At 45.9% G+C, this 27772-nt stretch overlaps 1 protein-coding gene across 3 annotated transcripts; it reads left to right on the plus strand.

The window, feature by feature from the left end:
- The first annotated feature begins 1011 nt into the window (after positions 1–1011).
- Positions 1012–26717, plus strand: CDC42EP3 (CDC42 effector protein 3). 3 transcript variants are annotated; one of them, XM_068974250.1, is made up of 2 exons: positions 1012–1072; positions 24891–26717. In XM_068974250.1, exon 2 carries the CDS (start codon positions 25117–25119, stop codon positions 25879–25881), a length of 765 nt encoding a protein of 254 aa, XP_068830351.1. In that variant the 5' UTR covers positions 1012–1072; positions 24891–25116; the 3' UTR covers positions 25882–26717. The 3 variants fall into 3 exon arrangements, with proteins under 3 accessions (XP_068830351.1, XP_068830343.1, XP_068830359.1); XM_068974242.1 differs by lacking the exon at positions 1012–1072 and adding an exon at positions 1518–1751; XM_068974258.1 differs by lacking the exon at positions 1012–1072 and adding an exon at positions 8299–8415.
- Positions 26718–27772: the final 1055 nt, after the last annotated feature.

Below are 27772 nucleotides of genomic sequence, written 5' to 3' on the forward strand. Positions count from 1 at the left end.
GTTGTCGTTTGAAGAAAGGAAGCGATGCTGTGTCTCTTATCTTCGTGGACTATTTGGCTTGTCAGATTTCTAACATCACTTCAGCTGAGTTTTGTATTTGACTTCCAACTTCATGGCCATTTGACCTGCCAACTGTTATTTTCTTTGAGGCTTTTAACACTCCACCCAAGTATTTTGCTTTCCAGAATAGTTGTGTCTGTTCCTTTTCACTTCACCTTAACTTCAGCCGAGGTTTACCAAGTAAAGCTTAACGTGCATCCTCTAAGGTTCAGACAGACCCAGGGACCTTGCGGTGATGACCTGAAGCTGATACCACACGGGAAAGTCAAGGTCCCCTGGAGGATCGCGCTCTGTGCCAGGATTTCCATTCAGTTTGAGAGCCCCGGGGGCCGGGGCCAGGCCCAGGGTGCCAGGCTCTCCTGGGTTCCAGTCCCCTCCCCAGGCAGAACGTGCGGGCTGGGGCCTTACAACCGGAAAACACCGCCCTTTCCTGTCGCCTACTCATTCCCCAGGCTGACTGCTGGAGTAGGAAGAGAAGGAGACGGATTAAGAAAATTAATTAACCCGGTCCACTTTCGGCCTCCGGGCGGAGGGGCGGGGCGCGCAGCGGCTGTGGCCGGAATGACTGGAGGGCGCAGGTGCCGCCCAGGGCGGAATTTTACGCTCCTGGGCCGCCGCCACACTGCTAGCGCCCAGTCGCTTGTCCCCGGCAGCTGCCGCTCGCTTGCCCCAGCTTTGGGCAGATCTCTTTTAGGGTCCCCGCGGGAGAGGAAACGCCTCCCCCTGGACTGGAAAAACCTGCAGCGTCGGCAGTTCGTGTGCCCCTGCTCAGCCAGCAGCCCCTGGCGTCTCCAATTGCCAAATCCACTCTCCGGGTTTTGGCGGCAGCTCCAAGGGGATCAGGCTGGAAACTGACAGAACACGACCCTCCTCCCAAACCCGGGCGTCGAGTGGCCCGGGGGCCCGCGGCCCGACGGGGACGGCGCGGTCAAGTGGCTTCTCCTCCGCCAGAGTCCCCGCCCGCCGCGCCGGAGCCTTGCCGGGTTAGATCGGGTCGTTGGGACGGAAAGAGGTGGGCGCACGAGGTTTAGTACAGGTGTCTGGGGTGCGGGATGAGTCCCTTTGTTTAGGGGCACCTGGAACTTGCATTCCAGGTCCCTCTTTGAACCGAGCGTCCAGAGTCCTTTCTTTGTGCGGAGGGAGCTGAACGCAGCCTCTCGCAGAGAAGCCACATCCCTGGGGGTGGCGCTGGGGCCGTAACAATGAACGCCCATTGTCCTCCGGGGGCCCGCAGGCCCCGCAGCGGGTGAACCCAGTCCGCCCGCTCCGGGCCGGGGCGCAGGTACCCTGGCTGGGTGGGTCGGCCGGCAGCCCGCGCCCTGCGGCGCGCCCGCCGGCCCGCCCTGGCCCGCCCCGAGCGCTGCCGGCCCCGCCCCGCGCCTCCCCGCCCTTCGCAGGTTCAGTCCGGGAGTCCAGCGGCTGCACGCTCAGTCTAGCTCGCACCTTCCCTCCGACTGTTGCCCGACAGAGCGGGGCGCGCAGCCGTGGGGCCCGAACTGGGGGCGAGCCTAGAGACCCCGGCCCTGGGCGCCTTCACGCCGTCTCGGAGCGGATAATGCTGTGAGCGGGCGGCGAGCCGGCTGACCGGGTTGGATCTGCGCGTGGCGGGCAGGGACTGCGTGCGCCCTCGGGAGGTGTCGGTTGCGGGCGCCTGGTCCCTGGGTCAGCGGCTGGGATCCTTGGCGCCGCTGGTGAGTTGCTGCCTGCCCACGGCTGCTTCTCTGTGCGTCTGTGAGTCTGTCTCACTGGCGGCCGTGGCGGCTTCCGGCGTGCGTGGCTGCTAGGTTTGGTAAAGCACAGGGAGCGGGGATTACCTAGGGCATCACCTTTCAGCTGGTGTCCAAAGGACCGGAGGGGGCACAAAGCAAACTGGGAGGTGGGGGGGTGATACACGCGGCACGACCGGGACGCAGAGCTTCACCTTTTGTGCCTACCACTTTTCAGGGTGAGGCTGCGCGGCTACACTGCACCCTCCGAGCTATTGACAGCCATTCGGGGCGCGTATTGCATTTTTCCGTCTGAGAACAAGCCGCACATGGCTGCCGCTCCCCTCCCACAGTGGATTGGCATCAGGGCCGCACAAGGGCGCACGGCTCAGATCTGCCGTGGCAATACCCGTTTGGTGCCCTCTCTACACTTGAGGGGCGTTGTGGCTGAGGCGCCAACATGCAGATCTGGCAGTTTGGTTTTTTTTTTTACGGTGGTTTCTGAACAACTGAAGTGTTTTCAAGATTTTTCCCCCTTTCTCCTTGAAACTGTCTTGACACAGGCAAGTATCAGACACGTGAGGACGAATGGATCTGGCCAGTCATTTTTTCGTTATGAATTATTATGCTCCATCCCCCTCTCGACTTCGGGAGGCATGTGTTTCATCTTATAAATAGAGAGTAGCGTATTTTTTGGCAGGACCTTTATACTGTACAGCCCGAGAGGTCAGTTTAAAAATAAATATGCACTTGAATGTTACATTACAGAGAGCCAGGCTGTGGCTGGGGCAAGCTGCATGGACCGCAGCATCAAAGCCGGGAGCGCAGCTGTGTTGAAAGGAGTAAAAGCCCCAGAGTGCAGCCCAGGCTGACAGTCAAGTAATTACATTTTGTTTAAAAAAAAAGAAAAAGTGAGTGAATTAAAATGAGGGCGGGAATAGGAATGTCAGGAGGGTATTGCAACATGAATCTTTTCCAGAGCTGGTGTATTTGGGGGAGTCGCTGCTGAGGCGTGCTGAGGGTGTAGGGGGCGGTGGCGAGGGAGGTGCTGGCTAAGGGGAGGGAACTGGTGAATGTTAGGGAGACAAAGATTTCCTCCCCAACCCCCCACTCTTAGGCTTCATAATATCCTAGAGTTTCTTGGGGGTGCTGCCTTTCAAAAAAAGAACACGAATCTGGAGAGCAGCAGATGTCCCAATTTGAATAGCAAAGCCTTTCTTGGGGACTTCTTGGGAAGCACTGGGAGACAAAGGCTCACGGTGAAGGCCTGAGGATGCCCCAGGGGTATTCCTAAAGTCAATTTAAAAGACTCCTGTAGTCTTCTAATCTTGAAAAGATCTTTCATCTAAGGAGCAGGAAATGCAACTTCTTTTCTGGACAGTTCCAGAGATCCTCTTTTTGATACCTGCTGAAATTTGTAAGAGCTCATGTTGACAATTAAGAATAAGCTACACAGGTATATTTTCAGATTAGATGTAAACACTCTGAGATAAATTAGGGCAGTTGTGAAGTGTTTGGTATTGTCAAATGTGAAATAAGTAATAAAGACTAATAGAGAACCAAGGAACGGTTCCAATTTCTTCATTAAGTCTCCTAAAGCATGTAGGTTTCCCAACAGGCCTCACTCATTGAATAAAACACTCAGCACCAGCCTCTGAGCTCACAGATAAGAACTTTTGGGGGGGGGGGGGATTTGGAAGCCTTTCTGGATCCATGGCCATTTCTGTTTTCCAGTGGTTATCATCTGCAAGAGATTTACGTTATGAATTTCATGATTGGAACATGGTGCTGTGGCAGCAGCAGCTACAGACATGAAATAAGATGAGCTCCCTATTCCCTTAAAATCTGAGTAGTGAAATCCTGTTTTGTATCTCAATGGAACATGTAAAGACAGCTAGAGTAATGAGTGTTGCACTTTTTTTTTGCTTTTATTGTAAATTTAAACGTGGTGCAAGATGAATAAATGTAAAGCCATAAAAATCATCGCAGAACTATTCATATGAGCTGGTTTGTCCTATCTGCTCTCCAGCTTTTGCTTTAAAGTGGTGTTTTATGTCCAACATGTTCACAAAAGCTGCCCTTTTTCCTTTCTAAAATTCATGATATTTAACAGTATTGGGAATAAAGTTGTTTTAACCTACATCGCCCAGAGATTTTTTTACCAGGCCATAAATTTTTCACGAGCTCTTTGCCCAGTAGCCATAACATTTATCCAATGGGTGGACTTCAGTTTATAACCTGAAAAAACTCCAGGAAGACTGCTCTGATTTTTTTTAATATTATTACAATTTTTGCTTTCAGTCTGATTTTGTTTAGGCCTGGGCTAATTTCTTTCTAATCAGAATCCTGCTGACCTGTTTATTCATTGATGGATTAAGAACTTAAACTTGTTTTTTAAATCCAGTATGTTTGCCAGAGAGCAAGGGCAGTATAGTCATTTGAAACTACTAAATGGAGCCAGCCACAAAATCTTTACCAAGCTCCAAAGCCAAAGAATTCTAATGTATCACACTGTCAGTGAATTTATATGTTAAAGCTACTTCCTACATGGAGCCTGTCAGAGTGCCAAGCCCTGTTCTTATCCTTTTACCTTGATTAACTCATTTATTTCTAATAACCTATGAGGAAAGCACTGTTACTATCCCCATTTTACAGCTGTGGCAACTGAGGACAGATGTCTTCTATAACTTGCCCCAAATTACATAATAAGTGAAAGTCATGCAGTCATGTCAGACTCTTTCCGACCCCATGGACTGTATAGTCCATGGAATCCTCTAGGCCAGAATACTGGAGTGTGTAGCCGTTCGCTTCTCCAGGGTAGCTTCCCAACCTAGGGATCAAACCCAGGTCTCTCGCATTGCAGGCAGGTTCTTTACCAGTTGAGCCACAAGGGAAGCCCAAATTACACAATAAGGAACATACCTAAACAGGTTTATGCAATTTAGCGACACAGTATGTGCATAAATAAATGGCTAATTTTCCATAAAGATCAGCATCTCCTGCTTAAGGAGATGGGAGAAAAAACTTTGAGGTTAAGAGCCTCTGAGGCAGGCTGTCTGGGTTCATATCTTGGCCCTGGGACTTAGCTGGTATACCTCAGTTTATTGATTGCAAAATGCAGATAGTACTACTCTGAGAATTACATAAGTTAAATAGCACTCAGAGCATGCCAGGTGTAGAGCAGACACAATAAAAAGTTGATGCTTTCATTACTGCTTTTATTGTTTCCCTAGGTGCTTAATACTGGTCTCATTTAATATTCACAACTGCTCTTTGAGGTGGATAATATTGTTATTTTCCAGATGAAAACACAGATTCAGAAAGGTTTGGTAACTTGTCCAAGGTCATACCACTGAGTAAGGAGCAGAATCAGGTTTGAACTCAGACCTGTTTGACCTTGCCCTAAATGAATACCTCACCTTCACCACCAGAGGAAAGCCAGAGAAGTGTTAAATCTGACTCTATTATAAGGGTTTTTTAGCCTCTGGCAGAGAACTCACTTTGCAGCACACTGTACCACTGCCCCAAGGAAGATGACAGTGATTGCCAGCCTTTGGGAACACCGTATGAATCATTATATTTTTATTATTTTTAAAAATATTTGTATTTATTTAAGTGGCTGCACTGGATCTTAATTGTGGCACGTGTGATCATCCTTTCTGCATGTAGGATCTAGTTACCTGACCAGGGATCAAACTCAGGCCCCCTGCATTAGAAGCCTGAGCCACTGGACCACCAAGGAAGTCCCTGAATCGGTTTATTTATTGGAGACGGTTAAGTCTCATTGTATAGTCAGTAGTCACCTGCAGTGGATCCAGCTTCAAACTAGGACTAGCAGTAACCTGAGCGGTTTAGTTTACAAAGAGTTTTACTAGGAATTTTGGGACCCAAACATGAACTGGAGTTTAGTGTGCGGCAAACATGCTTGTTAAAGTTCTGGAGGGTCAGGGATTGAGGGGTCCAGTAAGTGAGCTGGATGGTCACCTCCTTGAGACTAGTGACCACAGCCATGGTGCCTGACCCCTCAGTCCCTGGCATTCAATGGACATTTAATACACATTTCATAATGATGTTGGTCTAAGGGGAGCTAAAGCAAAAGGCAGGAGCCACCGGTAAGGTGGGTAGGAAGGCTCTGTTCTTAGGGGAAGTCGGGCCTCATTCCAGTTCTAAGTTCTGCACATGACCCAGACTCTGCCAGATAAGCTTCTGGTGTGAAAGATAGAGCAAGGAGGCCTTTGAAACCTAGAGAGGTGCCCCAGATAACCCAAGGAGACTGCCTGGCCTCCAATGCCTCTGGTACTGTGGGTTTGTGATTAGCTGGGAGGCTGCTCAGACTGAAGTAGGGGTTCTGGAAAGGATGTCTTGGCTTGAAATAATCCAGGTTGTCTCAATACCAAGGGCAGTAGCCTTAGGGCTGTCTGCCTCCATTTTCTTCCCATCTTATGCCCCATCCTCTCAGGGTTACAAATCAAAATGGATCCCACAGACCAGAATAAATAATATCAGTAGCCAAATACTGATGCCTCTGCAGCAGCAGACAGGGATGTTCTTTCCTTTAGGAAAAAAAAATGCCTTCTGTGGCCTTGATGCAGTTCTTGAGTGCCAAGTTTCACCAGTCTCATGGTGAAGGACGGAGTTTGACAGTACCTCTGGTGGAGGAGCAATTTTTTTAAATCAAAGCATACAGTGTTATAATACAAATCATATTGATATTAAAAAAAGTCTGCTATTTCTGAATAACCAAGAGAACAGATGAGTAGTGAGTTTAAGGGCTGGTGAGTTCAAATTAGTATTTGCTTGATCAAGTCATGAATTAATAGAATCCTAGAATCTCCAAGTAAAAATTTTTTAAAACCTGGATTTTCAGTGATTTGAGTTTTATTTGTACATTTGAGAAAGTCATCATTAACCTTCTAGCCTTTGATTCTTCGCTAAACTGTCACAGAGGTCACACACCTGCAGTTAGCTCATTCAGCACTGAAAAAAGAAGAAGTGAAAGTGTTGATCGCTCAGTTGTGTCTGACTCTTTGCACCCCATGGACTGTAACCTGGCAGGCTCCTCAGTCCATGGAATTCTCCGGGCAAGAATACTAGAGTGGGTTACTATACAATACTACATCACGTGAACTCTGAGACATGAATAGGATCAAAAAGTGGTTCTTTGGGAAACCAGTCTGATAGAGGTCCCTCTGTGCAGGACTTTTCAGAGCATTTAATGTCACTGTGTGCAGTGAATCTCCACAGGGAGGAGGTATCTATCAAATCATTTTGCCCAGAGAGCAGCTGGCAGAACTAGTCTAACAGGAAACATTCTGGGAACCATGAAGCCAGAGGCAGAAGCCACACGCTGCAACCTGCCTCCAGCCTGTTCAGGGGTACAGGAACAGAGCCACCGGAACACTCTAGAAGATGCCGTTCTGCTATTTGATAAGACTCATGCAGAACTAAATGGAGAAAATCACAGAGGGATTGGAGATCAGAAAGCATAGATTCTGATCATACCTCTGACCCAAGTGGAACTGTGACCTTTCAGGGTCTTATTCTCAGCTCTAAGATGAGATATTTGGTACTGGAGCATTTCAGATCATCTCTAGCTTCTAAAATCCAGTGAGCCAGGATTAGCGACATCTATGAGCATAGCAATCTTACTATTATACTAATCATGTAAAACCCTGTGTTGAAAAACAGACCCAGTGCAGAGCAGCCTGAGCCAGCGTGGAAGGCAGAGAACTTCAAAGTCAGGCCTCTATTTAGACAGCTTACACATTTGGGAATCCGTCACATTCTGATGACAACCTGAAGGTCATATTTGTAGACACATCATGCCAGTGATAGATGACTGTGTGTTTAGTTGAAAAAGAGCTTTTCTGTTCAAAACCATTATAATCATTTATGCTACACACAACTTTTTAAACAAGCAAAGACATTTTTTGGTGAAATGTGGCTTTGCCATTTCAGAATATATGTGAATTCTTTCCCTTTTTTATATACTTATTTTTTAAACTTTTTAAAAAGACACGTACCATTGGTCTTTAGCACAGCAGATGAGGTTCTAAGCCCTTGACTGGCCAGCTGTGTTGCAAGGCAGATCCTTGCCCATCTCTGGGTGAGTGATGTCTGTGAAGATGTAGAAAGGAAGGGATGTAGAGGAAGCCTTTGAAATTCTCCAAGTGCTCTCCTGGCTCTAAACAGCTGTGATCCTATTGCTGTTTCTTTTTACCCCCCCTTGTATCTTAGGCATTTTCCATGGTGTCATACCTTTTCCTATTTTAACACTCAATATGTTTAAATTTTCATTTATTGATCCTTGTGACCACCTAGAATATTGGCTTCATAAAAGTAGGGACTGAACCTAGTTCAGCTTGGCACTCATCTTTTTTATACTAGGAGTTAATGAAAAAAGGAAGAATCTAGTCCTACTCATGTTATTTTCTCTTAGAGGTTGCCAAGCCAGAAATCCTTTTCAGTTACCCACCTTAAGTCTGACCATGGTAAAATAATTTCTTCCTAGGCTACCAAATGTTCAAATTCCAAGGAAGCACCTCTAGCCCATCCAAGGTACTTTTGAAATTCAGGCCACCACCAGAACTTCCTCAAAGTCTTCTTGGCCGGGCCGTTGCAACCTGCATGGAAGCTTTCTCGTGCCCAGGTATGATTGCAGTAGCTCGGTACCATGTGTCCACTCAGAGCACAGGCCAGGCAGCCCCAGGGGTGGAAGGATGAGGGTTACGCCCACCTAGACTGCTCAGCCATGCCTACATCAGCCATTCATCATTGGTATGCTTACCAATCATCTATCTCCACGCTGGGATGTCCTCTCTGTGAGCACATCGTCACTGTAGCCTCAGTTTCTGGGGTACTGCCTGGCACTCAGTAGGTCCTCAGTAGGTGTTTGTTGTTGAATGAATGTTTCAGAAGGTGAGTCACTAGCCAGGAACTGGATGAGGCAAGTGGAAGGCTCTCTCCAAGGCCTGCTGCTTGCTGAATGAATCAGCTCAAGCCACATGTCCTGCTGTGCACGGCATAGCGCCAAACTGGAAACTCTTTTCCTGCCCTCTGATGACTTCAGAGCGAAATGTCTTCCAAATGAGGGTTGATTTTTGGCCATATATAAGTTTAGTAGAAGTTGCATTCATGAGTGGATTTTGTTCTGTATTCCTCTTAAAGAAGCCCTTAAGCTGTGGGCTCAACTGACAGGGCAGGTAGACCCCCCTGCCAGCCCGCTGAGCTCTCTGTCTCAGGGGCAGCATGGGCAATGGAGCAGTCAAAGGGAAAGTTGCTCAGTCGTGTCCAACTCTTTGCGACCCCATGGACTATTCTCCAGGCCAGAATATTGGAGTGGGTAGCCTTTCCCTTTTCCAGGGGATCATCCCAACCCAGGGATCAAACCCAGGTCTCCTGCATTGCAGGCAGATTCTTTACCAGATGAGCCACAGGGGAAGCATAGAGCAGTGATGTCTTCCCGATTCCAGTTTTTTCTCAGAATGAGGAATTTAGACAGTTGGCTCTCTGTATCTGTAGGTTCTGCATCTGTGGACTCAACCAACCACAGATCAAAAACTTTTGGGGGGAAATAAAAGTTCCAAAAGCAAACCTGAATTTGCCATGTGCTAGCAACTACTGACATTGTGTTGGGCATAAGTATCTAGAGATGACTTAAAGGGTATGATGAGGCTGTGCACAGGTTAGATGCAAATACTATGCCATTTTACATAAGAGGCTTGAACATCTGGATTTTGGTATCCATGGGGTGTCCTGAAACTAACACTGGACAGCTACTGGGGGGTGACTATACTTGAAACCAGACCATTTCGGGTTTCACATTATTTAAAACAATCAGTTTGGGTAGACAGGTCCCGAGTAAAGTTGGGAAAAAATTCTGATGGTGAACTTTCAGCTCGTCTTGTTCCTTATGCAGCTCTAGGTTTGGGGATAATTAATAACAATAATTATATCTCCCATTGATTGTAAGTTCATTGCTTCACAGGACTTTGTCAAGCATCGTATGTGTTTGTCTCTCTCACTAGCTCCACTCCACAGATGTGCAAGCTGAGGCTTGCAGAGAAAGGCACTGGCATTGCCTTGTACCCTTAACTTAATGTGAGGAAAGAGGAGAAAAGATAATGAAAATGCTACAAGCTAGTAAAAAATATTTTAATTCTAAGGATAGTCTTAACTTCATTAAAAAAAAAAAAAGACATGTTTTTCTAAAATTCCCTAGAAGCTAGATGTTTCTGCAAACATACAGAATCACAGAACTCTAACATTCATTTTCTTTATAAGTATAAATAAACTTCAAACACAGATCTATGATTCTAACACCTATCTGTGTATATATGAAGTCTACACGCACATACCAGGGGCTGCTGCTTGAAATGAGACTCATAGGTATCTCCGCTAACTCCTCTCTCAATGCAGGAATGCTCTCCTTCTCCCTCCCCTCTGGAATTGTTACCAGTCTCAGACTCAGCTGGAAAACTTCCCCTGATGGGCCTCTCTTATTCTTCAAGCTGATTAACTCAAGTTGGTTAGACTTCCTCCTATCCAGCCCCACCTGCCCTCTCCTTGAACCCTAATCACACACCTAATTCTTTTCAAGGGATGGTACTGGTTTCCTTTCACCTGATAGCTCACCAAATATTTAAAGAAAATAACTGTATGCCCTTAAATTTTTCCTTATCTTACGAATAAGTGGCAGTAATTTTCCTAACTCAAAGGAGTCCCACTTGTTCTCAAGGCTGGAAGAGTTGCACATGGAGATAAAGGATACATGTGTATGCATAGAAGTTAGCTTCCTGTCCTGTTGACAGAATTACTCTCTAATTAAGCTGAAATTAAAAGACACTTGTTCCTTAGAAGAAAAGTGATGACAAGCCTAGGCAGTGTATTGAAAAGCAGAGATATCATTTTGCCCACAAAGCTCCATCTAGTCAAAGCTATGGTTTTTCCAGTAGTCATGTATGGTTGTGAGAGTTGGACCTTAAAGAAGGCTGAGCACTAAAGAACTGATGCTTTCAAATTGTGGTGCTAAAGAAAATTCTTGAGAGTCACTTGGACTGCAAGGAGACCAACCAATCAATCCTAAAGGAAATCAACCCTGAATATTCATTAGAAAGACTGATGCTGAAGCTGAAGCTCCAGTACTGTGGCCACCTCATGGGACAAGCCAACATAATGGAAAATATCCTGATGCTGGGAAAGATTGAGGGCAAGAGGAGAAGGGGATGACAAAGGATGAGATGGTTGGATGGCATCACTGACTCAGTGGACATGAGTTTGAGCAAACCCCAGGAGATGATGAAGGACAGGGAAGCCTGTTATGCTGCAGTCCATGGGGTTGCAAAGAGTTGGACACGCCTTAGCAACTCAACAACAACAACGCTTGAAATAAGAATCCTTTCCAATTGTGGAGCTTGTGCACAGGGCAGACACAAACCATTTTAGCCCCATCTGCAATCATACATTGGTGACTGCTGCAGACAACATTTAAGGAGAAAATGGACTGATTATTTGGGTAATTAGAATGGTTCCCCTCCTTCATATTGCATTTCAGTAGATGTTCTGGTTTTTCATTAGAGATGAAGATGCTTTGTGCTTGCATAACACTCTATGAAGATTGTCAATTAAAAAGATTCTCATACTTAGCTCTTATAATCATGAGAGATAGATGGGTTTGGGGTGACTATCCCCATTTACACAGGAGGTAACTGGCCCCTGTATGGTCTGGCATTTTATAAGGATTCTATAGCTTTAGCTCAAAGTTTCTTTCCGCCCCTAAGGCCTAGAATAGCAGCGAGAGTTCTTTCTACCATTTTGCTTGCCCATGTGTTCATTCATTTAATGATATTTTTTTTAAGTACATGATCTGTTCTAGTGACACCTTAATATTCAAAACAATCCTTTTCTATAGAATATGCATTAGAGCCTCTCACAGGTTCCCCTACATATATTGGGCTAAAAAATCCAGTTCAGTTCAGTGGCTTAGTTGTGTCCGACTCTGCGACCCCATGGATGGCAGCCCGCCACGCCTCCCTGTCCATCACCAACTCCCAGAGTCTACTCAAACACATGCCCATTGAGTCGGTGATGCCATCTAACCATCTCATCCTCTGTCATCCCCTTCTCCCACCTTCAATCTTTTCCAGCATCAGGGTCTTTTCCATTGAGTCAGTTCTTCCCATCAGGTGGCCAAAGTATTAGAGTTTCAGTTTCAGCATCAGTCCTTTCAGTGAATATTCAGGGTTGATTTCCTTTAGGATGGACTGGTTGGATCTCCTTGCAATCGAAGGGACTCTCAAGAATCTTCTCCAACACCACAGTTCAAGAGCATCAGTTCTTCAGTGTTCAGCTTTCTTTATGGTCCAGCTCTCACATCCATACATTATTACTGGAAAAACCATAGCTTTGACTAGACGGACCTTTGTTGGCAAAGTAATGTCTCTGCTTTTTAATATGCTGTCTAGGTTGGTCATAACTTTTCTTCCAAGGAGCAAGGTCTTTTAAAAAATCCAAGTTCCCCTTTAATCCATTTCATTTTGAAAGGAGAGGTCAGCATGCAAGCCCATTGTTTCTCCTGGGCCTCATTCTGTAAGATTGACTTAAATGTAACTAGTCAGTCTGCATTCCTGGGAAATGTATTGTCAAATTTTTCTAGAGTCTTGCCTGTCTCTCTGTTTGCACATGGTAGTGGTGGATGGAAGTCATTTCCTTTTGAAACATCATGTCAACAAATATTCTTTGCCTTAATCCCAAAGATCTTGTATGAGCCTGTAGAATTAACTGTGGCTTGCATTGATAAGCTGTTAAATTCTTACCCTGCATGGATCGAGAAAGGAGAAATGAAAGAAACTCTTTGCCACAAGAAAATAGATGACAGCTCCTTGCTCCGTGGTTTTCTCTCTTTCTTGTAGGAGTCACAGAAAGACTCAGCTTGCATTTTCAGTAAGACAGGTAGGGTTAAAGAGGAAAGAAGTCAGGACAATCTCAAGCTTTCTCATTCGTTCATTCAACAAACATTTGTTCAGGACCAGCTATGAATTATATTTCTCCCCCCAGGAGAAGGCAGCCTTGTGGAGCAGACAGTAGTAACTGCAGTATTGTATGAGAGCTGGTGGGGTAGTTGAGTTGCTAAGTCACTTCTGACTCTCCTTGTGAGCCCATGGACTGTAGCCTGTCAGGCTCCTCTGCCTATGGAATTCTCCAGGCAAGAATACTGAAGTGGGTTGCCATTTCCTTTCTCCAGGGGATCTTCCCGACCCAGGAATAGAACCTGGGGGTCCTGCATTGCAGGCAGACTCTTTACCAACTGAGCTATGAGGGAAGCCCAATGACAGCTGGTAGGTTGAGGTATAAACAAGATAGTGTGTACCATGGGATCTGGGTGGACTTATAGCTGCAGGGTTGGGTGAGTTTGCAAAAGTGGGCCTCTCCAGCTATCTTATCTCTAGGCTTTAAGGGTAGGCTTGCCACCCAAGGTTAAGGGAGCATTCTAGATGCCTCATTCTGATAGATATTGAAAGATAAAGTGGGAGGAGATGAGGTTGATGACAGTGAGACAGGTAGGGAGGCCAGTGCCCTTGTTTAGGAGAGAGGGCTAGAAGTAAAGAGGATGGACAAAGTGAGAGAATAGACTTAATGAGAACGAGGCACGGAGAGGAATCCTGGGTGACAACTGGGTTCTGGATCTTGGTGAATTCCTGCTGCTTACCAAAAGGGAAAAGTATAGGAGGTGAAAGCTGAGGGCCAACAAGAGGGGGAGAGATGGCATATTCCATCAGGAAGTACCTGAGGGAAGCAAAGTAAAGTCTGAAAGACTAGAGGGGAAAAGTCCAGTGCTTCTTTCTGTGAAGGACCAGTGATTTTTAACATTTTGTTTATTTCAATTTCCAGTCCATTGTACACTGATAGCCACATCGAGTAGCTGCTTGGACCATACCCAGCTTCCATGCAAACCTGATGATACATCCTCTCAAACATGCCCAGAGTCTGACCAGTGAGAAAAATCTACTGATCTGCATGCTTGATTATGTGAGAAAGTTTCTACAAGCTCTCTTTCAATTTCTTTCCATATCTCATCATGGACTGACCCTGGTGCACAGACCCACTTTGAGTTTCACTGGTCTAGACTAAGGCATGTGTGGGCTGAAGACTCCAATTTGGAAGTTAGCATTAGAGGTGGTGGTTGAAGCCGAGGACAGGGGTGTGATTGCAAGGGGACTGTTCAGAGTTGGGGGATGGATAACCACTGTCCAACCCTGTGAAAATGCCAGTGTCTAAGGCATGGGTTCCAGCTTTTCCCATAAAGCATCAGACACATAGAGTCTGTCACACTACTCAGCTCTGACCTTGTCATTGGAATACAGCTCTTCCAGGGTTTCCAAACCTCAGCACTACAGAGAATTGGGGGCAGATAATGTTTTGTTATGGGGGGCTGTCCTGTGCATTGTACAGTGATTCTGACTTCTGTTCACAAAAATGCCAGGAGCACCACCACCTCTACAAATACGTCTAGATACTGCCAAATGTCCAGGAGTGGGGGGCACAGAATCACCTTCAATTGAACTGAAGATAATACATGAAAGAAGGAGCACTGGTATTGTTCCCAATAAAGCTCTATTTACAAAAACAGGTACAGGGCTGGATTTGACTCACCTGTCATAATTTGCAGACCCTTGATCCAAGGGCTGGCCATAGGGAAAACTAAAAGTGCTTATTCAATAAGTTATAAGGGCCTCCTGTGTTCACAGCCCAAGAGGAGGCTCTGTAAATGATCCAACATCAAGAGGAGATTGTTATCATGGCAGCACTTTTTTTTAATACCACTTTTGCCTACCTTATCATGGTGCTTACTACTTACCGGGAGATACCAGGTGAAAAATCGTAAAATCCGGGAACAGGAAAGAAAGCAAACATCAGCTCTCTAGGAGCCCTGAGAAAACCTCCAAGTAAGGCAGTAATGAGCCTAGATTGCGTGAGGTGAGTTCGAGAATTCCTGCAGGAAGGAAGTGACTGAAGCGGGTCTTGGAGGATGTTATGAATAGTGGTTGATGGTAAGGAGGTGGGAGGACAATTCACGTAAGAAACACAGGGTTCTTGGTTTCAGAAAGTCAAGAGGGAAGTGAAGTGTCAATAGCAAGGGAAGGGAGCCATTGTCCCGGTGAAAGCCTGTGGGTGTACAGGGCCCCCCGGTGCACAGCCATGATGCACGTGTTTCCTCTGGGAAAAAAAATTAATGGCACTTAATGTTTTTTTCTCAGAACAGGATATTTGTTTTTCTCCTGGAGACTCAGGGGGCTTTCATTACCTCAAAATTTTAATATTTTGGTGTTTCTTTCACATGAAGTCAAATCCTGTTTGAGATTCTCTTTGACAAGGACAAAAAGAGTGAAGATCCCTAGTGAGTTGGGGAGGCTGGTGTCTGGGACCATTTTACTCATTGTTAGTTAATGACAAGGTCAGATTATTATCTCTGACTCTGGTTGATGTTGAGATCATAGTGTATCATTTCCCCTTAGTGCTGCTGGACTGCAGGACAGATGGCCTGGAACAGCCATTCCCATTCTCAACCCATTTCCTTGGAGGTCCTCACGTAAGTTTTCGAGTCAGCGGCGGTTAGAAGCACAGACTGCGGAGTTCAGCCATGGCTGAAATCCTAGCTCCTCCACGTTTTGGGTGATGGGCCTAAGACACAGGTCTGATCTAACCCTGGTTCCTAAGAAGTGTGTTCTAATACTCACCTGCCTGGCCCACAGCATGCGCTTGAGCCATTGCTGTTCATGTGTACAATCTTCAGAGGACTCAGCATTTCACATGTTATACTTTCTTGCAGACTTGGACGGGGGAATGGTTCCTAAGCACAAAGCAACTATCTCTCATCATGGAAGGCCTAGCAGGGCTTAGGGATTTAAACAACATTTCTTCATTATTTTACTTGTGTGCCACGTGTTGTGGGAGAGAAAAAGGAATGAATTAAGACCCAGCTCACGCTCACAGAAAAGCTCTAACCCTTCTCAAAAGGGATATTCATTCATGCATTCAACAAATATTTGTGTACAGATATTTATGTACAAATAACAAGAGTTTGCAGTGGAAGTGGGTATGCATGCACTGGCCACTGCCAGGCTCCAAATATACCCACTGCTGGTGTGATGCAGAGAAGCCAAGTTTCAGTCCCTCCAGTGACTGTGGATGATTGTCAAGGGCCCTAGCAGGATGGGAGGGTAGCATGGAAATCCCTATCTGTCCCCTCACCCCATTAGGGAAATAATCAAGGTAGTCAAGGGACCTAACTTAGAGGATGTGCTATGAAGACAGGATGAAGAGAACCATGACTTCTGTAGTACGAGTGAAATGATCACAGTCTGAATTTCTGGACACTTGTCAAACCTGTTTGGAACATTTGATATTCCTATTTCTGGAGTTTTCATAGAGTAATTGCTGACTTTAATATTAGTGGTTTGGGGTTTTGTTTTGTTTTGTTATTTGGTGAGCAGCTTTACTAGTTACTTAACTTGAGCTGATTCTACAGAGCCAGTTCCTGGCTGAACATTGCTGAACACTTAAGGGTGAGGTTCTCAACCTGTATTGATTTTGTCCTTGCAGCTTCACAAACCAACTCAGATCCATTCGTTCTAGAAGCATGGAAGCAACTGATGGGAATCTTTCCATTTGCTTCATATCCACCAGCTAGAGCGTCTGCCTTGGTCCTTGTGACCAGCCCTGAGGCTGAGTCCCCTGTAACACTAGTCGTGATAAATGAGCCAGACGCTTCCCCTCTCTCGTTATAACTGCCAGGGATCCAGGTCTGCCTCAAGTCCTCCCCAATAACTCATTTTAATAGGGAGAAAGGGCGTAATGGCCTGTCTTCTAAAGTGCAGGGTCAGTACTTTCAGGTGGATGTTCTGTCTCCCAATTTTGCTTCTAAAAACCCTTTCATATAGTACAATTAGATCCTATAAACGTGAGGAGTGTACGCACATTAGTGGTGAGTCTCCCATATGGTATTTGTGGGTCTCTGTATAATCGGAGTTGTAAAAGAAAAATAAATACAAGCTGTAGCTGAATCATAAAGGAGAAGTCCATTTATAAATAATTGAGGGTTGAGATGTAGCATAGACTTTCTGAGTGGGTCTATAAAATGCTGTCTGCTCAGTCTGGCTATAAGTTCATTTGCATGACAGCCAGGCGGCTAAGGAACTGAGCTAATGGCATCTTATAGCCTTGCAGCATATAGCCATGTCCTCAGGTTCAGATAATATGGGGAGAGGAAAAGAATCTAAAAATAAAAATGGCATCTTCTTATCTTCTTGTGGGTGGAGTAAAACAGACTGAAAATATGGAAAGCATCCCTCCAGGATGCCATTTACCAGGGTATTCTCCGGTTACATCTACTTCTGTCTTAGGTTTTCATGTGAGTTCAATGTTGAATCTCTAATAGTATCCTTTTTTCTTTCCTCCAATTTTAAAATTCTTTGGTGCCTTGTGGTTCAGAGGTTAAAGTGTCTGCCTGCAATGCAGGAGACCTGGGTTCGATCCCTGGGTCAGGAAGATCCCCTGGAGAAGGAAATGGCAACCCACTCCAGTATTCTTGCCTGGAGAATCCCATGGATGAAGGAGCCTGGTGGGCTACAGTCCACGGGGTCGCCAAGAGTCGGACACGACTGAGCGACTTCACTCTGGTCCAGGGAAGCGCTCCTACAGAGGCCCTCGTTGTAGTGATACTTTGGTATTTCTGATACAGGAGGTTGTCATCCCTATGTTAGTAATAACTGCCATCTTCAAATGGAAAGTCTTCCAGGAAGTCTGTGAGTGCTTTTTTTTAATAGGTTAGTGTGAAGTGGGGCCATAAGGAAGTGAGCAGCGATGGTTTTCCCTTGTAGGAGACTCAGAGTGAACAGGGATGAGACCCCACCCGCCGGGCACATCGCAGGCTCCCAGTCAAGGCTGCTTCTGTGAAGCCTTGGCACATGCTCAGTACACTGCCCCCTCCCACCATGGCAACCCATTCCATCTTTCCAGAACCCTGGGTTCTCCCTTAGAGGATCCAAAATCTGTTTCCCTTTAGCTTCTGCCTTTGTATCCCTAGGGCCTCTCATAACAAGTTAATCCCTTTTCCATTACAATTCAATGAATCCTTCAGATCCCTAAGGATTCCTGTTCACTCTGTATTTGAGTTTTCTTCAAGCTGCTCCACTCTACCTTCTCACGTGTCCTGAGTCCTGTCGTCTCCCGACTGGACTCCTGGGAACATGTGGAAACATGTTCCAAGTCACCCTTATCCCTTTCAAGTGTGGAGCCCAGGGTGAAATACACTTTTCCAGGGCATTCTCTCCCTGGTGTTTCCCTGTGTTAGCAGCGGAGAGAAATACCCCAAAGGCAGTGGTGGGTGGGGAAGGGGTAGCTGGTTCCTGGCTGAGTTAGCATCCCTCCCTGGGACTGTGGATTCAGCCACAAATGAGGAATAACTGAGAAGTTTTGTTTGGGGCCAAGAGGTTGCAGCGGTGCAGCATTTAGGAGCTGGGAGGAAGGGCCTGCTGATTCTACACTGAGACAGAGCGAGAAGTGAGCAGAAGCTGGGGGGTCCTTCACGGATGTGACAACAAGCAAGAAAGGGGAAGTCCAGCCCAGACTCACTTCCCGCAAGTCGAAGAAAGGAAAAGGCCCACAGGTCCCTCAGGACAGACACACAGACACACCCCTCACCCCCACCTGCCCTGTTTCATGCATTTGTGTTTTAGATTAACAACCTATTGTTCAGGATGCAATAATTTTTTTTTACCCTCTCTCTCCCCTAAGAATTAATCTAAAAGCAATTAGCAGACAAGCCACACATTCCTTTCTTAAAATAAATGGACTTTTAAAAAATCTCAACCCCTTTGTTCTTTTCAGAGCCCTGTGACTTGCCAGTACTGCCAGCTCTGGTCATCTAGGGAGTGATTTTTCAGGGTGTAACTTCTTCATAACCCTTTGCTTTTCTCCCACCTCCTGTCTTAGTCTTCTTAGCATCATTCTCTTTACCAAAAAGATGACAAGGACGTGAAGCAAAAGGGGGCCACTTCAGTTTTCTTTCTTCATAGAATTATTATTATTATTATTAGAATTATTATTAGAATTATTATTGCTGTGTTGATTTCTCTTATTAACACTGTCACCCTGTGAGAAACTGGAATTGTCTAGCCTGGTATCGGAATGACCATCTGACACTCTGCCTTTCTTATCAAAACCGTTTCTTCAACTTCCTCTTGAGTCCTTTTGTGTCTTGGAACCCTTAAGCTTCTCACAAATTCCTGAGAGTGGGGACCTGTGCCCTTGCAGCTGGACTCCATGCCCACCCATCCCCACCCATCTGCCAGACACCCTCTCTAACCTTGACAGAGAGTGACAGGCAACTGACTGAAGAGTTGAAACCTTTCGTTGGCATATCTATCCTCTCCAGTGCCCAGGAGCTAGAACCTCTGATTTCAGAGGAATCTAATTCCCAGATGAATATTATGTCAAGTGTCATCCGGGGAAGGGGGGGGGGGGGGTAGAGGAGCAAACAGTGATCCAAAAACTCCCGGAGAAAGGGATTAGCTATCTTGGAGGGTTCAGATTTCAGGGTCAAGGGGAGAGTTTTGAGAAAGGTCTACACATAGGATGGTTGGTTTCTCTCTCATTTTCTTTCTTTCCTTCCTTTCTCTCTCTAGTCCTTCATTCCTTCCTCCCTTCCTTCCCCTCTTTCAAAGACAGTAGGAGTGGAGGAATGATAGCAGTGCAAAAAAGCTGGCCAGCAGGAGAGCCCTGAGTGTGGAGAGTTAGTGATGGCGGTAGAGTTCTGATGCTTTTCATTTGGCTCATGGAGCACCCAGGAGGCCTCCCCTTCCAGCTCTAGTCAGGCCTATGAGCCCTTCTGGTTCAGTTCTTCCTCTCCTCTCCTCTTCTCACACTTTCTCCTCTTGGGTGTCCCCCTGACTCAGAGGTTCTCCCTCTGACTCATCTCTTGCTCTGTCTGCTGCCACGTGGGTCAACCTCCTGGAGCCCAAGTCTCCTTTTCAGAAATGGAGAGGAGGGACAGGATTTTGTGTTATTCCACTATAAGAAGCTGTCCATCTGTGTGGCCACCACCTCTCAAGACAAGGAGCTATACCCCTGAGCCCCAGCACCTCCACCTTCCCACGCTGCCTTCCATGTAGACACCCTGCCCCCACCCTTTCCCCAGCGTCCGGGTCTCTTTCCTCTTCTCATTTCCTTCTGATGAAAACCCTTTTCTTCTAATACCTCTTCCATTCTGCAAGTATGGACTAGGGGCACCTCTTAGTGAAGCTCTAATTAACACAGAAAGGAGTGCTCTGTCCCAATGACAAGATGAGGCTCAGCCCTCTGGTGAGGTCGTTGTGGATCCATGCATCTCCCCTGCAGACTTTGGCTTTTGAGCCCATTTTCCCATAGTCATGTTTGCATTACGATCAATAACTTATAGGTTGGGTAGACTTTTCAGGACCTGTGTATAAAATTGTCCCTGCAGGAAAGTGCAGTCTGAGCCCGAAACAGCCCTCTACTTCTTTTTTATTGTTGTTGTTTTAAATAGCTCATTCACTTGTGTGGTTCACAAATCCAAAATCATGGAAGGATATACAGTGAAAAGTTTCTCTTCTACCCTTATCCCCTTCCACCTACTTTCTCTCCCTTCGGGCACTCACAAGCCGGGACAGATGGTATTTGTGCACTTTGGCACCAATCTTTTTTTACTTTGAAGACACATATCTTTGAAGCTGTTTCTATATCAACATATCAGGAGCTGCTTTGTCCTTTTGTAGACCATGTAATACTCATTTGTATGGATGTACCTTAACTTGTAGAATCAATCCTCTAAAGGTGGACAATTAATTTGTTTCCAACTCTATTTTTTCCTTTTATTAAAATTTTGTCTACACAGTGTAGCTGGTGGGGTCTTTGGTCCCCAACCAGCAACTGAACCCAGGCCTTCGTCAGGGAAAGCTCTGTGCCCTAACCACTGGACCATCAGGAAATTTGCAGTTGTTTATAACTCTTGGCTGCTATAAACTATGCTGGAGTGACAGCTTTGTATATAATATTATTTCCTTATTTCCCATATACATAAATTGGATAAACCTACGTAAGTGGAATTCTGGGGTCAAAGGCATGTGTTACGTAGTTTTCATAGATAACTGTCTTCCGCTGGGGCTGGACCAGTGTGTGCTTCCCTATTCTTATTAGCCCAGCGTGTTATGGCGTTATTATATCTTAAACAGGTTTTGGAAAGCACCCCCTTTATCTTTTGGAATTCAATCACTGACTGAATTCCCAGGGAGCGTGCTCCTTAAGTGTCAAAACCTCTATGTCTGGAATTAAGTGGAATAAGCCTAGCCACTCGGCTTAGTGCCTGGGAGCCATGCCACCTGGCACAACCTGTGCCTCAGTGCTTTGTAAGTAAAATGGGGATGTTAACATGGGTTCCTGTCAGTGACCTAGAACACATCAAAGGCTGGAGCAGTGCCTGACACAGTGAGACACTCTCAAACATTTCCTGTCATAGGAAGTGTTGGTGGTTCCCAGGAGACACTCACATACCCGCTCCAGGACCAGATACTTTGTTCGCTATGAAGAAACTGCCTTGTCGCTTCCTGCTTTAGTGAGTGCAGAGAAGATGCTGAGCAGTCGGCCTGAGGCATGGCTGTCCATTGACTGATAAGCCAACGGGCCCAGGAACATTGAGAAAGGCGGGGAGCAAGCGGTCAGGACAGTCTTGATATTGGATGGTCTCTCCTGGGATCAAGCATGGTTGCCCCTGCGCTGGAAGAGGAAAGATAACAGATACAACAAGCAGATGGGTCTGAGTACTCAGATATTTCCCCAGCATCATATCACAAACATAAACTCATCTAAAGTTATAAAACTGACATTTTTGCACCAAATTTCTTTTTTTCACCCAAACTTTTAGTGAATTGGGGAGCTCCTCACCCTGGCACACAGTAGACATTCAGTACCAATTATTCTTTGCAAAGTCCTACAAGCCTCCAGCCCTGTCATGCAGTAAAACTGATGTAAATATTTGCAGAACGAAAGAAAAGCGCCTTTTAAGGTATCTCCTCTCTTTTCCCACTCTGGAGAATCTACTGCCTGCAGCTTATCTAGCCTCTACCCACCAACTCTTTTCTTACTTTTTTCTGTGTTTTTTGGTTCTTTTCTCCCATCTTTGCATGCAGTCCACTAACATAAAATCCAGCTTCTACCAGACCAGGCGAGCCTCTGCCAAAGGGCCGTGGCCATAGCCAAGCAGGGACTGAGGACTGGGCGTTCCTCCCTGAGCCCTGCAGGTACAGCAGGAGTACTCTTTACCTTTTCTCACGTTTGCTCCCAACATCCCCAGTCACTGTACAGGTAAAGGGTGAATGTGAGTGATCCAGTCAGACTGACCAAGAAGCAGGCTGGCTGCATCTTCATGATATTTTTATTTTTCTAAAGAATCTGAAATGAATGCTATGCCTGTTCTGGCCTTGCATAATCCCGGCTCCACCAGCTGACCACATGCAGCCAGCCCTCGCCCTCGCTTGCCCCCCCAGCTGACCACACGCAGCCAGCCCTCGCCCTCGCTTGCCCCGCAGTTGTGGTGGACACACTGTATCTTTCCATGGCAGCTGCTCTCCTGGCTGTGTCGCTGAGGACACAGCTCCAGTGAGCAGCTGTTGTTCAGGGCTGCCCTCTACCTTCTGCGGCCCCAGTGCCCCTGCTGCTTCTGCAGGTGGTCACTGCATTGTGCCCAGAGGGGCAGGGAGGCAGTGCCAGCCTCCCAGGATGGCAGGGGCTTTGGGCTGTTGTGCACTTAGAGGGGAAGGGTGTTCTGATGTTTTAGCAGAAAGACCCAGGGCTTCCCCTTTACTTACGATTACAAGACCCAAATTAGAGTTGAAACTATGAGAATGACAGACCCATAAACATATCTTCCTGTGCTGGGTTCTCCATTTACTTGCTTGGTATCAAGCATCTCTTTTCATAACATAGTATCTCCATGCCTTCCGAATCTAAAGTGGGAAGGCAGACCTGCCAGGCTCCTCCAGAGAGTGTATGGTCTTTTCTGGCAGCTTCCAGGGTAGCCTGCTCTGGTGTAAACCCTCATACCACCTCGGCCTCCTCCCCACTCCCAATGCCAGGGGCGGGGGGTGGGAGACGGGGGTGGGGGTGGGGTTCTCTCCAGCTCATCCTTCCCTGCCTTCTCAGGTCTGTGTGCCTGCCACTTCCCGGAGGGTACTGGAGCACAGTTCTCACCACCTGCCACAGGCAGATGAATTTAAAACTTGTGCTGAAAGGAAAGAAATATGGGGTATGGAACAGATGCAGATGGCCTCCAGCTGCTACAAAGCAAATGTAGCTCCCCTCAGGCCACCATCTAACCCAACCCTTGGAGGATTATTTATTTGCTCTGTGGATAAGGAGAGAGCCCAGTGGAAGAAGTCACAGCAGAGCCATTTCAGGAATTCCCACAGTGGGGAGGGTTTTAGCTTCTCCAGGTCAGCTGATGTAACTGAAGAGTTGAAGGATTCTTTTCAAGAGATGAAGAGGTTCTCATCTGTAAGGTGAGAGCCCCCAAACCTTCTTGCAGCCCATCACTTCTAACTGTATCATACAGCATGGGCAGGGAGGGTGTGTGAGTTTTCTACACATGTGGTGGTAGATTATAAACGTGGTGGCTTACAGTCCTACCCATGTATCATCTCCCAGTGTCTGCAGGTCAGGAGTGTAGACAGGGCTTAGATGCATAGTTACATCAGGCTGTAACTAGGGGCTGGAGTTGTGGTCTAATTCAAGGCTCAGCTGGGGAAAGATCCATTTCCAGGTTCCCTCGGGTTAATGGCAGAATTCACTTCCATATGCCCTCTCAGTATAGTGGCTTATTTTTTCAAAACCAATAAGGGAGTCTCCCTCCAGTGTGCTGAGATAGTATCTTTTATAATGTAACCTAATCAGGGTTGTGATATCTCAATGCCTTGCTTGGAATCAAGTCACAGGTTCCGCCTATTAATACAAAGGCATCAACACTAGGCAGCAACTCACTGGGGCTACTTGGAACCTTGCCTAATATAGGGAAAGGATACAAGCTTATCAGCAAATGTTTCAAAAGTACTCACAAGTGAAGACCACTTGTGAGTGATATAGGATCCCACTTTTTTCTTTGAAAAGAAGCAGTTTTGTTCTTCTCCTTCTGTTTCAGAATGCCTCCAAATCCTAAAATTTTTGCTAGCCCTATTCTCTCTACCCCAAGTTGATTCCAGCTCCAACTTCCATAATGACTGTATGTTACTGAGCAAGCCTGTTTTGTTTTGTTTTGTTGACTCCCAAATCTCAGTTTTCTCATCTGTAAGAATGCATTTTCACTGAGATTTTTTTAGACACTAGCATTACTATCACTTAGTAAATGATAGTTCCAGCTCCTTATGAGACTTCATTGCATTGCATTGATTTTATTTATATATAAAAGTCAATCAAAAACAAAATAGCCTTGCTGGTGTGAACATCAAAGCACAAGAGAAAATATATCTTAAATTCAGTTGTGTTTAAGGAGCTGCAGTCACTCTGGTCATGTGCTGACAGCTTAGAGGAAAAGGACTTAAAGCTTAAAAATATCCAGAAAATTTGTGTCCATTACCATGTTTTAAAAGTGCTAATATCATATGTTTGGGTTTTTTAATCTCTTTCTCTCCATTTTTTCTTTTTTTACCCTGAAGTAAGACTAAGATGAGTGGACCCTTGTTAGGATTAAAGTTTTTAATCCTACTTAATGGAGGGAAGCATAATAAAGTTTGACTTCAAATGGGAACTGAAGTCCTCCATTATTTACAAGCTCTTGTGAAAAAGGCAGGCCCATGTGAGCCCTGCGTGTGTTAGTCACTAAGTTGTATCCAACTGTGATCTCCATGGACTGTAGCCCACCAGGCTCCTCTGTCCATGGAATTCTTCAGGCAACAATACTGGAGTGGGTAGCTGTTCCCTTCTCCACCTTCCCAACCCAGGGATCGAACCCAGGTCTCCTGCATTGCCGGCAGATTCTTTCCTATCTGAGCCACCAGGGAAGCCCAAGGGACCCCTGAAGGGGCAGCCAGTTTTAACCTGCTTTGGTTTCTCTTCCAGGTTTCTCCCTGCTGTGGAAGAGGTTGAGGATGTGAGTGGCTCTCCAGAAAGGCCTGCTTGCGTCCAGGAAGGCCTCTTAGCTTCCTTGTTTCAGAGCCACTTCTGGAGCTATTTGAGAAAAATGATGTGACAGCACCTATCCAAAAGGATATTGGGAAACTTGGAACATCCGTGAAGAAAGTGGCCCTCTTTCCCTTTTGCAAAATCGACATTCTCAAACTCCAAAATGCCAGCCAAAACCCCAATCTACCTGAAAGCTGCCAATAACAAGAAAGGAAAGAAATTTAAACTGAGGGACATCTTGTCTCCCGATATGATCAGTCCGCCCCTGGGAGACTTCCGCCACACCATCCACATCGGCAAGGAGGGCCAGCACGACGTCTTCGGAGATATTTCCTTTCTCCAAGGCAACTATGAGCTTCTACCCGGAAACCAGGAGAAAGCACACATGGGCCAGTTCCCGGGGCATAATGAGTTCTTCCGGGCCAACAGCACCTCCGACTCCATGTTCACAGAAACACCCTCACCGGTGCTCAAAAACGCCATCTCTCTCCCGACCATCGGAGGGTCCCAAGCCCTCATGTTGCCCTTGTTGTCCCCGGTGACATTCAGTTCCAAGCAGGAGTCCTTTGGGCCAGGAAAGCTGCCCCGGCTTAGCTGTGAGCCGGTCATGGAGGAGAAGGTTCCAGAGAAAAGCAGTATGTTGGAGAACGGGACGGTCCACCAGGGGGACGTCTCGTGGGGGTCGAGCGGGTCCGCATCACAGTCCAGCCAGGGGAGGGACAGCCACTCCTCCAGCCTCTCCGAACAGTACCCCGACTGGGCAGCGGAGGACATGTTTGACCATCCTGCCCCTTGCGAGCTCGTCAAGGAAAAGACTAAATCAGAGGAGTCCCTCTCTGACCTCACGGGTTCCCTCCTGTCCCTGCAGCTTGATCTCGGGCCCTCCTTTCTGGATGAGGTGCTGAATGTCATGGATAAAAATAAGTAATAGGACACCGCCGGGCCCTTTTCCTTTGGTGTAAAAGATACCAAAAGACAGAATGGAAGAAAGCTAACCACAAAGAGGAGAGCTTCACTGGCTATACTTGCTGTCATGGGATGGGTTTTCTAAAATAACCTTCCTACAAAATATTTTTTTACCTGGTATACCCTGTTTGCAAAAACAGTATAAAGAAAAAAAAAAAAAAAACTTGTCCTGGCAAAAGAGAGGAAGTGAGTCAGAACCCATTTTCAGTGGGCCATGCTGATGTGCAGCTCACATTTTTTGTTTCCAGACACGTGAGAAATCTGGCTTGGCCAGGACTGGCATTACTTAGTTATGAAGGGCTGTGCCAGTCACATTAAGGACCTTTACAGGACTCTGGCATTTTCTGAGCAAGAGGAAGTCAAAATTTATTTAACACCCACGCCTTTTTTTCTAGACTCTTTTCTATATTATATGGTTTGGGCTCACCATAGCAAATTCTTCAGTGTTAAAACTTTTCTCTTGTTTCCACATTTGAACAACATTATGGGTTTTGGGGATTTGCTTGTAGCTCTTATATATCCCTATATGTTATATCTATATTGCGAAATTTTGACTGTCAGCTACATGTTGGTAAGACACAAGCGAAGTATTACTGTAACTAAGTTATTTTTAAAGTTAAAATATATTTTTATGTGCCTTTGGCTTTTTATTGCAAAGTCTACATTTTATAGATACTACATCAAATGTGGTCATTTGACTTTTTCCATTGGGTTCCATTGTAAGCTGTGTATGTGTATGTTTGGAAAAGTGTACTCATACTTAGCTTTATTATTATTTTTTCTTCATCTATTGTACTTTTCACAGCAGCCAACAGTGGATTGTAAAGTGTAAAGGCACAGGTTACTCACAATGCTTCTGCAGAGACTGTGGGCTATACCACCTGATGTTCTTTGGAAATATGGGTATTTTAGTGCAGTGCATACTTGCATTACATAGGTACTTCATACAACACAATAAAGAGTAAATGTTAAAATCAGCTTGCTTGGTTATAGTACTAAACAAAAACATAAGACAAGAGTTATATTTTCCTGACATCCAGGGCTAGAAAAAATTGCTTCTGTAAAGTGTACACAAGGCTTTAAATGAGGTAAGAGGTGTATTCCACTCACTCAGTAATTATTATTTTGATTATTATCCAGAAACAAGGCCCTTCAATTTTAGGAAAACTGAACATGTGAGATGATTTTTTTTTTTTTTTTAGGCAACACTGATGCCAACCTCTCAAAAAACTCATTTCCGTGAATCTCCAACCTAAATTTAACACAGTAAACTCATGCGGGCCTAACCCTGTCCCTACCAGATGGATGCCTCCTTGCTGTGGGTACCATACAGACAAGATTAAGGAGGCCAAAAAGAGGGCAGTAGAAAGCACTTGGCCCCCAAAGAGACAGAGATGCTCTGAGAATGCTGGTTAAGAAACAGGAACAGGAAACGTGCACGTCGATTCCTGTCCTTGTCAACCACCCTTTCCCCCTCCAAGACAAACACACGCACACGAAAACTTTTATTTCTCCTTGAAATGTATCCCTGAAATGACTACTGCTTCCAAACCCTTCAGCGATTCTCTCACCATGTCTGAAACTGTTGCAATTCTGTCATCTGGTTAGCTGAAATAATCTTTGAGTTAGAGGTGAAACACGGTAGAAGAGGCAACAAGCTCCCCCCGTGCACTGAGTTCTTGCCTTCATTTCCCTGCTGTATTTCTACCTCACGATTTTCCAGTGTTCTTTTTCTGCTAGACCACACGCACTCATGGTTCAAGTTCCACACAGAGACTTCCCAGACTCTTCTAAATCTTATGCATGAGCAGGAGTCCAATATATCTCATCATTTTTAAGCACACTCTTTGACC

Source organism: Capricornis sumatraensis, chromosome 1 (assembly GCF_032405125.1).
Source record: "Capricornis sumatraensis isolate serow.1 chromosome 1, serow.2, whole genome shotgun sequence".
In the NCBI taxonomy this organism is placed as follows: domain Eukaryota; kingdom Metazoa; phylum Chordata; class Mammalia; order Artiodactyla; family Bovidae; genus Capricornis; species Capricornis sumatraensis.